This window comes from Pseudophryne corroboree, chromosome 6, assembly GCF_028390025.1.
Source record: "Pseudophryne corroboree isolate aPseCor3 chromosome 6, aPseCor3.hap2, whole genome shotgun sequence".
Lineage (NCBI taxonomy): Eukaryota > Metazoa > Chordata > Amphibia > Anura > Myobatrachidae > Pseudophryne > Pseudophryne corroboree.
This window is the reverse complement of record NC_086449.1, coordinates 480941002-480959034: the sequence shown is the minus strand read 5'-3', so window position 1 is coordinate 480959034 and position 18033 is coordinate 480941002. Positions and strand designations below refer to the sequence as shown.

General features: G+C 43.7%; 1 protein-coding gene across 1 annotated transcript in view; it reads right to left on the bottom strand.

The window, feature by feature from the left end:
• Positions 1 to 15755, bottom strand: part of PPP1R3A (protein phosphatase 1 regulatory subunit 3A) — a 147696-nt gene extending 131941 nt beyond the window's left edge. The window contains exon 1 of the mRNA XM_063927266.1: positions 14923 to 15755. Within this exon, the coding sequence (XP_063783336.1) occupies positions 14923 to 15752 (830 nt within the window). The 5' untranslated portion in view covers positions 15753 to 15755. The remainder of the gene's footprint in view (positions 1 to 14922) is intronic.
• Positions 15756 to 18033: the final 2278 nt, after the last annotated feature.

The window sequence follows — 18033 nt, the reverse complement described above, 5'->3', positions numbered from 1 at the left end:
CAGAATGTATAACTCTTACTGCCCCTTTTAAGTGAAAATATGTTTCTTTCCTCACCCCAAAACCATAGTTTGATAGCTTGGGTAATTGTGCTTTAACTCAATTTGTAAAGAATAATATTATAGTTCTACAAATGCTGCTTTCATAAAAAGTCACATACTACAGTAGCTAACATATTCCTTTCTCTACAATAGAAAATAGATGTGGTGAATTTTGTACCTCTGCAACTATTAATATTTCTAGTATGCCTCAGTGTATTGCATGTCTATCAATATGTTATGAGTTTGTTTTAATTTTGAATTGCCTACATAAACAGTACATAGTGTTCTTATAGCCGAAATTTTTTTTGCATTGCAACAATAAAAATGTACACATTATACATATTTGCTGCAAAGTAGAATATGGAAGAACAACCACAAAGCAACTGTGTTTCTCTTTTGTCCCCTAGAGATTGCACAAACAAGGACATTATAAGGTTAGACCTGTAACCATTAAATGAAAAACAAAGCCATTTTAACAACAAAGAAATAGTGATTTAGAAATAAAAGGGCTAGAGACACATTTGCGTCTTTACAAAGTAAATGAGATTGTTGCATGCATCAAAAAGGAGTTATTCAGATAGAATTATCACCATATCTATAATCCTTTCAACTCAGAGGAATCAGTTATTAGTGGTAAAGCAACTTGTGATAGGTCAGACAGCGCGAAGGGTGTGAAAAATCTTTGCTGCCTGCATTATTACAATGTCAGTGATTGTACTTCCTATGTCATGAAAATCTAATTATGCTTTAAATAAAGTAGAGGCTTCTTTTTTTTTCTTTATTGCTTACTGTAATAGAAATGGATGGCATTATAAAAAACAAAACTTAAAGCACTGTTATTTTCAGGACATTGTTTCCTTATTTGGTAATGCTACAAAAATATTCTAAAAGATACTTTCCATTCCCTCTTCTATCATCTTTCAGACTAGGTAAATAACACTAGCAATTCAAAGAGAATTGTGTTAATATTAGATTGGAGAAATGAATAGATGTATAAAACAGAGTATTAGATTATACAATAGTGTACAAGAGAAGATGAAGATAATAAAATAAGGTTTGGGGTGCATAAAATATGCTATATGTGGAAGCAAGAGTCATCTATGATACAATCAACTACAGAGGATGTTGTTGAACCCTAAAGTGAGCTTGCTTCCATCTTGAATACCTGTCTCTTCATTAAACATATTATAGTATATATTTCAGGTAAATGATAAATGCTGTAGACCAGTGTTTCCCAACCAGTGTAACATGACCAGGTGTGGATCATAGGGTCGACCACTATTGGTCAACAGTGACTAGGTTGACACCTGAAATAGGTTGACACAGTAATTAGGCCGACATGAACATGGTCGACATGGAAAAAGGTCGACATAAGTTGTTTTTTTTTGTGTCATGTTGTTCGTAAAGTGACCGGAAACCCCAATTAGTGCACCGTGTCCCCTTGCATGGCTCACTTTGCTCGCCATGCTTCGGGCAAGGTGCCTCGCTCCACTACCGCCCGGCTCGGCACAGGTTACTATTCCCAATCATAGTCCACATTGATCGTAAAGTATGAAAAAGTTCAAAAATGTAAAAAAGTGAGAAACTCGTGTCGACCTTTTTCCATGTCGAACTAGTGACCATGTTGACCTAATGCATGTCAACAGTAGTGGTCGCCCTAATGACTGTCAACCTAAGTGTGGTCGACCTAGAGACCGGATACCAACATGACCATGCTTGCCAACATTTATGGTCTCCTCTCCGGAAGCAGCTAGGAGAGGAAACACTGCTGGCAACTTTGGGGGTAGGCTGTCTCATCACTAGAACCTAACCCCATAACAGCAAGGTGCCATAATTTGCAGATCTGCAAGAAAAGAGGTAGAATAATTTTGACATGTTTCTGGTGTATCTATAAAATGTCACTCCCTTTGATTATTACTATCATTAACTTTTATTTATAAGTTGTTACAAAGGGCGGTATTCAAATGATATATCACACCCAATCTTCTTTCTAAAGTGATCCATGTTATAGCGCATATCGCGTTCATGTAATCAGGTTTAGCTGTGTAAAGGGATGGGAGCCCTCGCTACTTCTGGGATAGCAAGCTGAAATCATTATACCACGCCCGTCAGCAGAAACAGAATGGTTGTGGAGGGGGTGAAAAGAATTGAATACCGCCCAAAGTGTTTTTCACACCATACAGGGTAAACATAGAAATATATCACATTAAAATACTGTAGTACGCTAGTACAATACATAGTTGTAGACCCTACCATAAGCACATAGAATAAGTATTAAGTAACAAACATTAAAATAACACCACAGACTGTGTAGGACAGATAACAAGAGTAGCACAACTCGCTGAAGCTAACAAGGGCATACAGTGGGAATCAGCTAAGTGCTCTTTGATCGGGTGTAGTATGAGTGGCCGGCGGCTGGGATCCCGGGGGCCAGCATACCGGTGCTAGGATCCCGACTGCCGGCATACCGACAGCTGGGCGAGCTCTAAAGAGCTGTGGACATGGTGGCGTGCTACACGTGCCATGCTATTTATTCTCCCATCAGGGGTTCGTGGATCCCCAAGAGGGAGAATATGTGTCGGCATGCCGGAGGTCGGGATACCGACGTCGGTATGCTGGTTGCCGGGATCCCTGTCTGCGGCATACTGAAGACCACCCCTTTGATCCTATACTCCACATACACAGTAGTAGAGCAAACAGACTCAGAGTTGATGAAGGGGGAAGTAGGAGATCAGGGATTGTTGCACTTGTGACACTAGTGTGCTGTGGCATACCTATACAAAACACAAAATATAAAACTTTAAAAATGGCAGGCTAAATTGCTGAAAATCTACTGTTTTGAAAACTTGCTGCTTCATAATTTTACCACATAGGAGTAAAGTATTACCTATCATGGGAGAGAGACAGATATTGCAAATTTTCTGGGTTTACTTTATTAGAAAATATTGGAAGTAATACAAAACGCATCTATATGTAGCGAGCATTGGACCATCGATGACTCCTACCTTGTTTGAAGAGGAGGGTTGCCGCTGGCGAGGCTGCCGTGTCACTTCTTCCTTGTCCCTGCTGCTGCGTGGGTCCCGGCATCTGTACTATGTACTGTTCACAGACGCCGGAACTCGCACATGCGCAGTAGTGGCGATGGCAATGCGCATGCGCAAAACCATGGCTTCTATGGACTGCATCATCTGCAGCCAGTGCCAGATTAAGGTCCATATGGGCCTGGAGCTGCAATTTACGAAGGGCCTATTTTATGCTGCCGCAGGGGATGTGAAAACGCTGTGGGGGTGTGACTAGAAATGTGTGTGGTTGATGTTGTGAGGGTGTGATCTGCACAGGAGGTGCGGCCTGTGCCATGGGGTGTGTGACTAGCCCCTTCCTTAATCAGATTATCTCCATTCGCTGCCTGCTCCTTTATTGTGAATGGGTAGCGGGTTGCATCTACATGGTAACCTGTTCACACAACATATCAGCCTGGATCCGACCCTGCTTTAAACATGAATTGAAATGCCGGGCTGCTTGATCGGGATATTTCCCCTGGCCCTTTTCACACTGCATAAAAACCCAGGTTACTGCGTGTTCATCTGCAATAACCCAGGTTATTTCTGGCAGTGTGAAAGGGGTGAAAGGGGTATAAATGGCCTCAATAGGGGAAACACATTGGCCCCATACTCTCTCCCCCCAGGGCCAGCGCACTATCACACTCACACACTCCCTCTGCAGCCTGCACTCTATCACACTGGCATACTCCCTACCCCCGCGACCTGCGCACTATCACACTGACACGCTCTCTCCCCCCACGGCCTACGCTCTATCACACTCATACACTCCCTCCCCCCACGGCCTGCGCTCTATCACACTCACACACTTTTCCCCCCTGTGGCCTGCCCTGTATCACACTGACACACTCCCACCCCCCGCAGCCTGCGCTCTATCACACTGACACACTCCCTCCCCCCGTGCTCTATATCACACAGACACACTTCCTCCTCCAACGGCTTTCGCTCTATATCACCCAGACACTCTCTCTCCCCCCGTGCCCTATGCTCTATATCACTCTCTCCCTCCGTGGCCTGTGCTCTATATCACACGGACTAACTCCCTCCCCCCACGGCCTTCACTCTATATCACCCAGACACACTCCCTCCCCCCATGGCCTGCATTCTATATGACACAGACACGCCCTCCCCATGGCCCTTGCACTATATCACATGGACACACTCCCTCCCCTCATGGCCTGCGCTCTCTCACATGGACACATTCCCTCCCCCGTGCTCTATCACACTCCCTGCCCCCATGGCCTGCACTCTATAACTCTATATCACTCCCCACCCCCCATGGCCTGCATTCTAATCACACAGGCACACTCCCTCCCCCACACACTGGATCACTCACATACTTCATTATCCTTGCACTATATTAAATACACACACATATAGAAGTTCACATGGAAGTCACACACATATACACAAATCACACAAACATACCCACTCACTCTTACCTTACACACTACAGAGTGCAGTCTCACTTACTGTGGCTGGGCTGGCCCTGGATGTATAGCAGCTTCTCCTTGCCCTCTCACAGCAGCAGTAACCACGTGAGCAGCAGGCAGGTAGCCTGAGTCCCTTGTAGCTCTGCCCCTCTGGGTCCCATGTAGCCACGCCCCCTGCTGAGTTCCTCCTTTATCACCTGCCCGGAAGCATGGTTGCCAGCAGCCGCTCGGCCGGCAGTATGAGCTAGAAATGGAACAATAGAGGTCCATCTGTGAGCAGGAGGGGGCAGTGCTTTAGACTGTCACTGTTAAGCTGCTGTAACAGGAAAATAAATTCCTGGCTGCAGCAGCAAAGCATATGCTGTGGGCCTATTTTGATGGGTGGGCCTGGAACTGCAGCTCTACCTGCCCCATTGTTAATCTGTCTCTGACTGCAGCCCAAAAAAGCTGGACTGGGCCTGACAAAGAAAGGAGCTGGCTTCCTCTGCCTATTGCAGCCCAGTCTGGCAGTCCCAGAGGAAAGAAACACCTCCCAATGAGACTGCCTGTAGTCAGGGCCGTCTTTTCGTATGGGCTCAATGGGCTCTTTCCCAAGGGCCCCAGTAGTATAAGGGCCCTAGGCTGATAGCTGAGGGTCCCCTCTTTCCAGGGGTACCAGAGTTTTGAAAATCGGCCCTAGGGAACCAGAGATATCCGAGTTCAAAGCAGTGGTCCCCATCCAAGCCTGTTAATTGCTTTTACCATCAAGATATCTCAGGCTCTGTATGACTTAGAGTTTTTCTGATGGTACATTTCAAAAGATGTGACTCTTCCCTTTCGGTGGATACTAGCAGCTTGTCTCTACTATGCTCAGAACCAGAGATATCAGCCTTCAAGCAGCTGGTCCCTGCTCAAGCTCCACACGCCTAATATGCAGTTTTGTATATTTGTTGGTGGATTGTTCTGGCTTCTGAACTCTGATCCCCAATTCCCCAGAACCTCCTGACAGGTGAGACACATCTGCAGTCAAGCAAGCTGCCCTCCCACCAGAAAATGATGAAAATGAAGCCCACTCCACTATCGACCCCTCCCTTACATATTAAACACCCCATACCACCCTGGAAGTCATGTACCGGGGCCCCTTCATTCAGCCCAATGCCACATTCTACAGTTTAGTGTTCTCCCTCCCGCCCCATCTGTGCAGTAAAGGAGTAATTAGCAGAAATTACTGCTCCAGGTCCTACATGCTGAGCGGAAGCTAGAACACCCCCTACCGCCCGTGGGATATCAAAGCTGCCGTTGATAGCACCCCCACCCATGGAGGATGGGTAGGGGCCCCAGTGTATTGCTGTGCCCAGGGGCCCACACTGCTGTTAAGACGGCCCTGCCTGTAGTGTCTATGATTGGCAGGTAGGACTTCCAATAGGAAGTCACTGCCAGTCACAGTGAGGCCAGTGCAGTCTCACGGATTGCATCTGGCTTCAGTGACAGTGAGCTGGGTGGCAGATTTTACCTGGGGATGTTCTGAGTAAGGAATAAGAAATGGTCTGAGTAAGGAATAAACCCACCTGCTGATAGTGTTTTTTTTTAGGAATTATGTGATGATTATTATTATTATTATTATTATTATTATTATCCTTACAGGTTACATAAACAAAAACAGTATGAACAAAACAAGAAAAAAATTAGAAGCAATATATTTTCGGACACTAAAAATGGCCTGATATCGTAATTTTTGAGCTATAGTCATTATTGCGCTCTCCAATTTCTATCGGCTGAAAACGGATATGCGATCATGAAATAACACATGGGATCTTAGATAAGCTCCCAATCCCATGTGTTATCGCAGCTCTTACTGCCGGTTATCGCGCAGGGGCGGATTGGCCATGGGGCTCACCAGGAAGATTCCTAGTGGGTCAACTTTTCTGTGGATCCTGTCTGTGCCCGACTCCGCCCCCCCCTTCCCCACATGACAGGCAGCCCACTGCACTCAGAATACTGCATTGTCCCCATTCATTCAGTTATTCCATCACTGAAGACAGTAACTCTGCCATCCAGTGATGCTACCATGGCTACATGGTATGTTATGCCTCTTGTGCTGTCCATGTCGGGCCACTTCTACAAAATTTTACAGGCCCACTTTTAGTTCCCAATCCGCCCCTAGCCTCAGACACAACTGCAGCAAAAAACGCAAGAAAGGCCGCAATTGCATACAATCAGGCCCCATGAGGAGGGATCCCGCCCCCCTCAACAAATACCACCCCCTCATCAGACTGCACCTCCATTAGGGCTGCTTCCATAAATATCCTGGGCTGGTTCTCCATCCCAGTCCATCCCTGTTATCGCATATTTATGCTTCGGGTACAGGAGGCACCCGAAGCATAATCCTTGATAAATGCTGGCATCGGGGGGAGGAGCGCACCGCATCATGACTAATTGGATAGCGTCTGGTGAACCTATTAGCAGTGGTAAATTAATGCTGCTAATAGAATACCACCCTTAAAGTACAAAACATCGTAGGACATGGACAAGGTGAATAAACATTACTGAATCAGAAGTTATAATACCCATGTGAGCAGTAAGGCAATCAGACATAACTGTTTGCTGTTGTTGTTGTCTGTACAATGAAGATCATTGTATAAGTGAGGGAAGGAAACGCACATGAGGGAAGAGGGCCCTGCTCGTGACACCCTACAATATAAAGGGTGAGGGTAACACCGGTCTCAGTGACAATCTAGGGCATAGTCTCATAAAATAAGGTATACTGCATTCAGAAAACATGCTGTATGGATGGATGCAGATTATAAGATCTACACTAAAAAGGTCTACAGTCAATAGGTCTACCAGTAATGGTAGACATGCATTAGGTCAACAGGGTCAAAAGGTTGATATAGAAAAGGTAGACAGTAGAAAAGGTCAACAGGGTCAAAAGGTCAACATGAAAATGGTTGACACAAAAAAGGTAGACACTATTTTTTGGGGGGTGTTTTGTCACTTTTCTGCCACAAACAAGCCCCATTAGTAATTTAGTATACTGCGTCCCCTCGCATGGCTCACAAACTTTAGGCAAGGTGCCTTGCTCCGCTACCACTGTGCTCGGCACGGGTTACTATTCACAATCCTAGTCCACGTGGATGGTAAAGTATTAAAAAATTGAATGAAAAAAAAAACCTCATTGTCATGTCGACCTTTTGACTATGTCGACCTTTTGAACTGTCTACCTTTTGACCCTGTTGAACTTTTGACCCTGTTGACCTAATGCATGTCTACCATTAGTGGTCGACCTATTGACTTTAGAGCTTTTTAGTGTAGCTCTGTAGTCTGGATTCCGTATGGATATCTATGCTGCTTCCAAGTCCAAACTATGCAACTCCTGCACCTGAATGGGCATTGCGTGTAAACAGAGCTGGGGTGGATTGGAATATAAGAAGTTCTGGTAGTCACTTCTGCCTTTGACTGTACTTGATATAAAGAGCTCCTAGCTGGATCGGTTTGGTGAGAATCTGAAAGACACAAGCAGGGTTGGACTGGCCCACAGGGGAACAGGGGAAATCCCTGGTTCGCTCCACTTCCTGGGGACCCACCTCTTCCTCCAAGAATCAGGTTCCACACTGTGCACTTGAATTATACATTATACATAAGTTACAATATACTGCACAGGACTATGGTGTATTTTCTACAGTGCATTTCTGCTATTAATCTGGTACATTATTATGCATGCACTAGCAGTATTTACTGTATATATTTATCAAGGGACACTCTCTAATGGTTAGCCAAGCCTGTGTGGCAGCTGGCCACCCCCCCCTCTGGAGACTGACCACACCCCTAAACATGGGCCCTTATCACTGCATCCCCCCGGTGGGCACTTCATGCCCTAGACTGACACTGGACACAAGCCAGGGGAGGAGCTAGAAGAGCAGCTTGAGGAGGGAGCAGAGAAGAAAGTGTGAGCACTGAATAAGAAGTTGACTTAGTGTGAGATGCTGAGTATATAAGGGAGCCGCAAATTTCACTGAGTAGATTTGAGGAACTTGACCAGAGAGCAGAACTATATAGCGATTGCGGCTGCAGCACAGAGCACATATTATTCAGTAAGCTATACTACTTCCTCATACCAGTACCTCATTAGGAACATAAAAAGAAGGCGAGAGACTCATTACTTGCTACAATGCAGGAGGATATAGGGGGTCATTCCGAGTTGATCGCTTGCTAGCTAGCTAGTTTTAGCAGCCGTGCAAACGCTATGCCGCCGCCCACTGGGGAGTGTATTTTAGCTTAGCAGAAGTGCGAACGCTTGTGCAGCCAAGCTCTGCAAAAACAGTTTGTGCAGTTTAAGAGTAGCTCTGAACCTACTCAGCGCTTGCGATCACTTCAGCCTATTCGTGTCCGGATTTGACATCATACACCCGCCCAGCGAACGCCCGGCCACGCCTGCAATTTTTCAGACACGCCTGCGTTTTTGCAAACATTCCCTGAAAACGGTCAGTTGACTCCCAGAAACGCCCCCTTCTTGCGGCCGTCAGTGCGAAAAAAAACTTTGCTAGAACCTGAGCACAACCACAAAGCGCTTTGCACCCATACATTGCGCGTGCGCATTGCGGGGTATACGCATGCGCATAAATGCCATTCTTCACCTGATCGCTGCGCTGCAAAAATTGGCAGCGAGCGATCAACTCGGAATGACCTCCATAGGGCCTAATTCAGAGTTGATCGCAGCAGCAAATTTGTTAGAAGATGGGCAAAACCATGGGGGTCATTCCGAGTTGATCGCTCGCTAGCTGTTTTTAGCTGCCGCACAAATGCTAAGCCGCCGCCCTCTGGGAGTGTATCTTAGCTTAGCAGAAGTGCGAACGAAAGGATCGCAGAGCAGCTACAAAAAAAAATTGTGCAGTTTCAGAGTAGCTCCAAACCTACTCCTAGCTTGCGATCACTTCAGACTGTTCATTTCCTGATTTGACCTCACAACCACGCCCTGCTTTCGGCCAGCCACGCCTGCATTTTTCCTGGCACGCCTGCGTTTTTTCGAACACTCCCTGAAAACGGCCAGTTGACACCCAGAAACGCCCACTTCATGTCAATCCCTCTGCGACCAGCAGTGCGACTGAAAAGTTTCTCTAGACCTTGTGTAAAAATACATCGGCCATTGTGAAAGTACGTCACGCGTGCGCACTGTGCTGCATACGCATGCGCAGAAGTGCCATTTTATTGCATCGTCGCTGCGCAGCGAACATTTTTAGCTAGCGATCAACTCCGAATGACCCCCCACATGTGCACTGCAGGGGGACAGATATATCATGTGCAGAGAGAGTTAGATTTGGGTTTGGTATGTTCAAACTGAAATCTAAATTGCAGTATAAAAATAAAGCAGCCAGTATTTACCCTGCACAGAGACAATATAACCCACCCAAATCTTACTCTCTCTACAAATGTCCAGATGGGGGGGGTCATACCGAGATGATCACTCGCTAGCTACTTTTTGCAGCCGTGCAAACGCATAGTCGCCGCCCACTGGGGAGTGTATATTTGCTGTGCAAGGGTGCGATCGCATGTGCAGCCGAGCGGTACAAAAATAGTTTGTGCAGTCTCTGAGTAGCTCAGAACTTACTTGAGCCCTTGCGATCACTTCAGCCTGCCCGTTCCCGGAATTGACGTCAGACACCCGCCCTGCAAATGCTTGAACACGCCTGTGTTTTTCCTACCACTCCCTGAAAACGGTCAGTTGACACCCATCAACGCCCTCTTCCTGTCAATCTCCTTGCAATCGGCTGTGCGAATGGATTCTTCATTAAATCCATCGCACAGCAACGATCTGCTTTGTACCCGTACAACGCCCCTGTGCACTGCAGTGCACACGCATTTGCAGTAGTGACCTGATCGCTGCGAAAAACGACAGCGTGCGATCAGGTCGGAATGACCCCCATGGTTTTGCCCAACTGCTAACAAATTTGCTGCTGCAATCAACTCTGAATTACCCCCATAGTCAATAAGATTTAGATTACAGCTGCAGGACAGAGCAAATATTCAGTGAGGTGTTGATTGTCACTTGCTTCCATACATTAACAGAATTGTGTTAAAATCAGCCAACAAATTGGATGGCTGAAAAGTTCACCTTTAAGTGTATGGCCAGCTTGAGTCTGCCACCCCTTCTTTATAGGAGATGGTGTACTGTATACTGTAGTAGTGTTCATACTTGAGGATAACTGGGACTCCTGTAGGTATTGCCCTATTGTGATTTGTAAATATATATTTTAAATGAACACTAATTTAGCTCAGCTCAAACTTTGTTCAGCATCTGGTTAAAATACTGTACCAGTAGCTAATATCCCACAACTGAATGCCTCCAAGGCGTATGTGTATACCTCAACAGTTTTATTAGTTTAGTGCTTTTATTAAATGAATGAGACATGATACTTGCAAGAGCACACACAGACATTTTGCTGCCTGAAGGAGCAACTAAAATTATTCAATAATCATTTCATACACAAAAACAACATATCTATTTTAGAATATTATAAACTGTAAGAGACAAATAATATACCTTTATTTATGCATAGTTTTTTTTATCAACATGGGAGTAGCCAGTTCTTTAAGCAAATGGTCAGTCTAAAGTAAGACAACAAAGAAAATCTTGTGTACTTCTCCTTTATACCAAATTATATACTATGCACTCAGTGTGGCTAAATGCAGCTCAGGTTTAATACACCACAGGTGCAAGAAACATGCTGTGTGTACATAATACATACATAATCATGCTTAGATTATACAGATGATGAATTAAAAGTAAATGGCGCATATATTATTACAATTCTGATATACAAAGAAACACAAAGTAATAAAAAACAACCCTAAAAGATGAAATAAGTGTTCAAGATGAATAAACCAATGCAGTACTATTATCTTGTATTACAGGCAGTATAAACATTTTAATTATACACATGGACAGGACACTTATGTGTGGATGTAGGTAGTCTTCACTTTGAATAAATATGTACTGACTCAATCTTATGGTGTGTACACATGGTGAGATATTTTCTTACAAATTTGACTATATAGTCAAAATCGTAAGAAAAGTTAGTACAGATCGCAAGGTGAAAGTCACCTTGCTATCCCGATTCGATGCCGATGTGCGGTCCCGCGCGGTCGGCATTGCAAGCCTAGATAGACTGTGCAGGCAAGTCAATTTTGACTAACTCTATAGAAGAGATAGTCAAAATTGACACTTAGCCAAAATCGCACATAGTCAGTATCGCAAACACAGTCATTATGTACTTGCGATGCCGACCTAGCCCCTGTCGCATAGTGAGAATCTCACTGTGTGTATGCCCTTTTATACAACCTAAAACCTGATCTCACAGCTTCTCATGAAGCCAAACGGAAAATAGTAACTGGGCCAGCACAAGAGCCACACATTCCAGCTCAGCAAATGTAACAGTGACATTTGTGACAGATCATCATACTATCAGTATTAAAATGAATCACAATTTAATTATTAGAAATGTAACATAGATTGGATTGATAGTACCAATGAATGACTGGACTTAACTGTTTTGGTGTACTGAACTGTCCATCCCCATCCTCAAAAAGAAAAAGGCATTTCAGGTTAACTGACTTCACTGCTTTCTAGAGTAGCAAATATTTCAAATCTATTTCTTTAAATAATACCTTATCTGGATTTGGCAAAATAATTTTTCATATTTCACTGGCAGAATGTGGCCTCAAGTATTTTGTGGAATTTCCCATATCCTTTTTATTCTACCTGTTTAACAAAATAATGCTGAGTAAGATTTTTGGTTACTGTTCCCTGTCCATTATATTGAGGCCACCAGGTTGTCAATGTTGGCAGTCCAGGATTCCAAATCTTGTTAACTACTGCAGTTTACACAGTTCAGATTGGGTAGAGCCCAAGCTTAAGTGGCCAATAGCCTCTAGGAGCAGGGGGAGGGGGATGTTTTATTTTTACCTACATCCCCATATAGGGCACAAGCTTGTGAGGCTGGTTTTTCTATGGAAGGGATACAGTATATTATGGTAATGTCTGTTAAACTGGAAACCAGCACAGGCTGCTTGGCATTGGACCGGTGGAGGATTTGCCTAGAAGGGGCATGCCTGTTTTGTTATTTATTTATTTATTTATTTATTTATTTATTCATGGCATTGTGCATGCATAATAATGAAACAAAAGCATAATCTTAGTATTGTATTGCCAGAAAAATTAACTGTATTACATCAAAACTTGTTTGCCATTAAATTCTGCTCATATTTATTGGTTGCAAATTGTAGCAAATTGTAGTAAAGCATAAAATGTAGTAATTTGTATTTTGACAGCAATTCCTCAATTGTAGGTAAGAACAGCAGCATTTTCCAAGCTATGCCACAGAATATTTTCCGCATTCCACATATGTGCATGGAATGTCACAAGTTTCCTGGCTGGGTTAGTATTGTCTACAGAATTCCTTCTCACAGTTTTTATAAACCTGGAATACAAACCTCACCATTGTTGGGCCTGGTTCTGAGCTGGATGAAAGCAGGAATGCGGACTGGTTGTAAGCATTTCAGCTTAGAATGAAAATTTTGTAATGGATGAGAGCAAATGACAATCGACCATTCGCTTCCAAGCATTGGAAAAAGGACAAAATCTGGATAAATCATGGATTTTACCAATTTGTATGAACAACAGTTTTTTTTCTGTTCCAGTGTTTGGAAGCAAAAGGTCGATTGCCATTTGCACTCATCTATTATCAGATTTTCATTCAACCAACCAGATCTGGCATATGATCTGCCAAATAATTGTATAGTGTATGCCCAGCTTAAGACACATTTGGGCAAAAAAGATGTAAAAAGATGCTACACCACTCGCGGTTCACTCTTGTCAGGTGTCTCACACCGCATGGCACATTGAGGCTAGGTGCACACATCTGTATATAATAGTATAATACAGAAAATAATTCAGACATAATAATAGTGTAATACAATTTTGCCCGAAGCATGGTGAGCGATTTGAACCATGCAAGGGTGCACTAATTGGGGGTCCACATGCTCAGACGGCGAAAACAACTCCAAAAACATGCAAAAATGCTGTGCTGAACTTTACCTGTGTCAACCATTTTCCATGTCGACCTTTTACTGTGGCGACCTTTAGTACCTGTAGACCTTTTCCTGTGTTGACCTTTCATAGTTCGACCTAATGACCATGTCAACCTTTTGTTCATGTCAACCTTCTCACTGTCAATATATGGTATCAACCTAATGATTGTAGACCTTCTAATTGCAGATCTATTGATCCGCACCATGGCGGACTACTGTATATACAGTAATTTGGAGGTTAAGGTCAAAGTTGAGTGTAGATTTCAATTGAACAAGATCTACCGATTAGTGTACCAAGAATTCAGGATCCTGTTTGATGGATTCCAGATAAGCAGATATATATATATATATATATAATATTTTTGGCACAAGGATTGCCACACATTCACTTTTTCATATACAGTATAATCACGGGCACAACGAACGATGTAGTTTTGCACAGGGTCTAGCGATGCATTTCAGTCGCACTGCTTAACGCAGAGTGATTGACATGAAGTGGGCGTTTCTGGTTGGGAACTGACCGTTTTCAGGGAGTGTGCAGAAAAATGCAGGTGTGCCAGGAAAAACGCAGGCATGGCTGGGTGAACGCAGGGTGTGTTTGTGACGTCAAATCCGGAACTGAATAGTCTGAAGTGATCGCAAGCGCTGAGTAGGTTTTGAGCTACTCTGGAACTACACAAATTTTTTTTGCATGCGCTCTGCGATACAACTGTTCACACTTCTGCTAAGCTAAAATACTCTCCCAGTGGGCGGTGGCATAGTGTTTGCATGGCTGCTAAAACTAGCTAGCGAGCGATCATATCGGAATGACCCCCCCATAGTACACTGTTGGGTGCTTCTGAATTCTTCCTATAGAAAACTTCATGCCACTGCTAGTGGTGATGCATATGTACACAGTTTTTCTGTTTGAACTTTGTGCTTGTACCACAGGTAATATATAGAAATAATATATTTGGGTATATATTGCAAGCACCGACACCTTTAGATGTTTAATAGTATATAGTAGTATATTAGAGGAAGTGAAGTACCAGAAAACATCCTTTTTTTTTGCTTTTTATAACTTGACTCCACAGTTATGTATACTTTAAATTAAAACAATGACAGTATTGTTATTAAATCATTTAATAAACACTTATTGGTACATAAACTGTTGTATATATCTAAATGTGCTAATCAAATAAATGCTGTTTAATAAATGTTTGATACAATATTGCTGCAAATGCTTGTGATTAATAAGAATTCAAAATGACCCCCATATACATGCAACGGTGCCTAGAATTTAAAATACAGGATTCTATTGCTTTATGTTACACAGATGCCAGACTTACCTTGGCACTGGCTTTAAACAGCTTTTCTTATTTTTTTCTGTTACATCCTCCAAGTGACTTTCGACTTCCACAAGACATTCCTTCTTATGACATGTTAGTACATAATTATGTCCTTCATTGTTATCCCAGAATGTGCCATCTGCTGTTTCATAGCATATACAGAATTCCACGCTTGCTCCTTCTTTTTGATAAGGACTCACTAGTGAAATTGTGAAGAAAAACTGATCTGTTTCCCCATTGCAAGAATCAGGAACATATTCTGCTAAAAGATCATGATAGCTTTGCCAGTCATCAAGTGTCATCCGCACATAGACGTGTTTATCATAAGACAAATTAAGAACTCGAATAATTCCCTTCATAGATGTTGTTCCTGGTATGAAATCCACTGATTCCAGTGTAACTTTTCTTGCATACAGTCTTTCCATGATGCCACCAACTGAAGGTAATATAAAGCTTTGTGTTAAATAAAATTCCTCAATTTTAATGCTGTCCTTTACAAAGTCTTGTGAAACAGTTGGTATTTCCCATGTATCAAACTCTTTAACAGATACCAGGTCAAAACCAAATGCATCTGCAAAGGACACCTTTCTTGCACCTGAAGTTGGTGGTTCCAGGTCTCCTTCATCTGAAGACACAGAGCTACGTCTTCTGGGAAGTGGAGATAAACGAGGCTTAATAGTAGGTTTTACATCCTCTTCCTCACTGTTAGAATCAGTTATACTTGGAGGTTCTAACAGTCTTTGTTTACTTACATTACTTTCTACAAAACTCTCCATCTTGCTCTGAGATGTGCACAGAAGAAGAGCAGGACAGCTACTGACTGTTGACATTTGAGACTGTGTGATTTAGGATGAGGATTAACATTACACATGACATTGCAAAGAGGAGTCAGGCCTATTAATAAGTGTGGTGGCTTGTAAGTTATGCTAGCCTTCCACTTCTCATACCCTTAGTGTTACTTGTTAAAAGACAACCCATTTTTTTTATTGTATATTCCTTTTAATATATTCTAAACAGCATTTATTGTGTCAGCTTGATTTGATATATACAGGTGTTTATGTATAATTGTTTTTTTTTAAATGATAATCTGCAGTTGTAGCACTCACATAGGGGGTTATTCAGTTCGCATCACTAAACAATGCAAACGCAATATCACTGTTGGTGGCGCCACTGCGCGCATGCAGGTCCTGTCCTGCATGTGCAAGGACCCTCCTAATATGATAGCATAGCACTGGCTGCAAACACCTCTGCTTGATTGACAGTTAAAAGCCTTCACAGGGCGGGCGGGGGCGGCAACAAGCCATTGCAGGGGGTGGTGTGGGGGAAATGGGGTTGGGTCAGTGTTGATTTCAGGGCAGCTGCGTGACATCACTTGAAGCCGTTCTGATTGGAAAAATGGCAGCGGGCTGCCTGCCTTTGCAGTCGGGCTGCGGGAGCAGGGGGTCATTTACAGTTGCTGCTTCCCCAATTAACTTGCGGTCGCAGCTGCTGAGCGGCCTGGTCAGCATGCTGTGTGGCCTTGCCCTGCAGTGGGCGGCCCCCAACATGTTCACCCCCAAAAAAGGATTGCTTTTTAGCAGAATCTGCAATCCAACCTGAAAAACTCCCATTGTCACTACTGAAAAATGTTTGTTATAAAAATTTAATTATCAAACACTTCATCATCATCATCATCATCATCATCATCATCATCATCATCATCACATTACTAAAGGTGATTCCTGTAACAAAAAGACCAAAACAGATTTGTATTATAAATGTCTAACGAGTAAATGTAATAGTCTGCACAATGCAGGCATTGATGAGTTTCTCACGAGCCTGGCCAAAATGAGCAATCATTTAAAAGGAAAATTGTAACAAACAAGACTTACCCCCTAAGTCTTTTTGTTACAATTATTATGTTCCATATGCTTACTGTGGGATGGTATCGGGATCCTGACGCTTGGGATGCTGGACGACAGAATCACGACAGCGGCATTCCAATGTCCAGAATCCTAACACCTGCTCAGTAAGTATTCTAACCCTAACCACCTACTGCCTAACCCTCCCTACCCACCGCCTGACCCTAACCCTCTCCCCCCCACAGCCTAACCCTAACCCTCCCTGCTTAGTGCATAATCCTAACCCTCCCTCCACGCAGCCCAACCCTAATCCTCCCCCTTAGGGTCTAACCTTAACCCTCCCTTTTTAATGCCTAACCCTCCCTCCCCCAGCCTAACCCTAATCCTCCCCCTTAGGGTCTAGCCCTAACCTTCCCTATTTAATGCCGAACACTCCCTCCCGCAGCCTACCCTAACCCTCCCTGTAGTACCTAAACCCAACTCCTCACCCCACCCCTGCAGCCTATTCCTAACCCTCCCTGGCAGTTGGGATGCTGGCAGTCAGGATTCCAGTAGTGATGTGCACCGGAAATTTTTCGGATTTTGTGTTTTGGTTTTGGGTTCGGTTCCGCGGCCGTGTTTTGGGTTCGGACGCGTTTTGGCAAAACCTCACCGAAATTTTTTTGTCGGATTCGGGTGTGTTTTGGATTCGGGTGTTTTTTTTCAAAAAACCCTAAAAAACAGCTTAAATCATAGAATTTGGGGGTCATTTTGATCCCATAGTATTATTAACCTCAATAACCATAATTTTCACTCATTTTCAGTCTATTCTGAACACCTCACATCTCACAATATTATTTTTAGTCCTAAAATTTGCACCGAGGTCGCTGGATGGCTAAGCTAAGCAACCCAAGTGGCCGACACAAACACCTGGCCCATCTAGGAGTGGCACTGCAGTGTCAGACAGGATGGCACTTCAAAAAAATGGTCCCCAAACAGCACATGATGCAAAGAAAAAAAGAGGCGCAATGAGTCAGCTGTGTGACTAAGCTAAGCGACCCAAGTGGCCGACACAAACACCTGGCCCATCTAGGAGTGGCACTGCAGTGTCAGACAGGATGGCCCTTCAAAAAAATTGTCCCCAAACAGCACATGATGCAAAGAAAAAAAGAGGCGCAATGAGGTAGCTGTGTGACTAAGCTAAGCGACCCAAGTGGCCGACACAAACACCTGGCCCATCTAGGAGTGGCACTGCAGTGTCAGACAGGATGGCACTTCAAAAAAATACTCC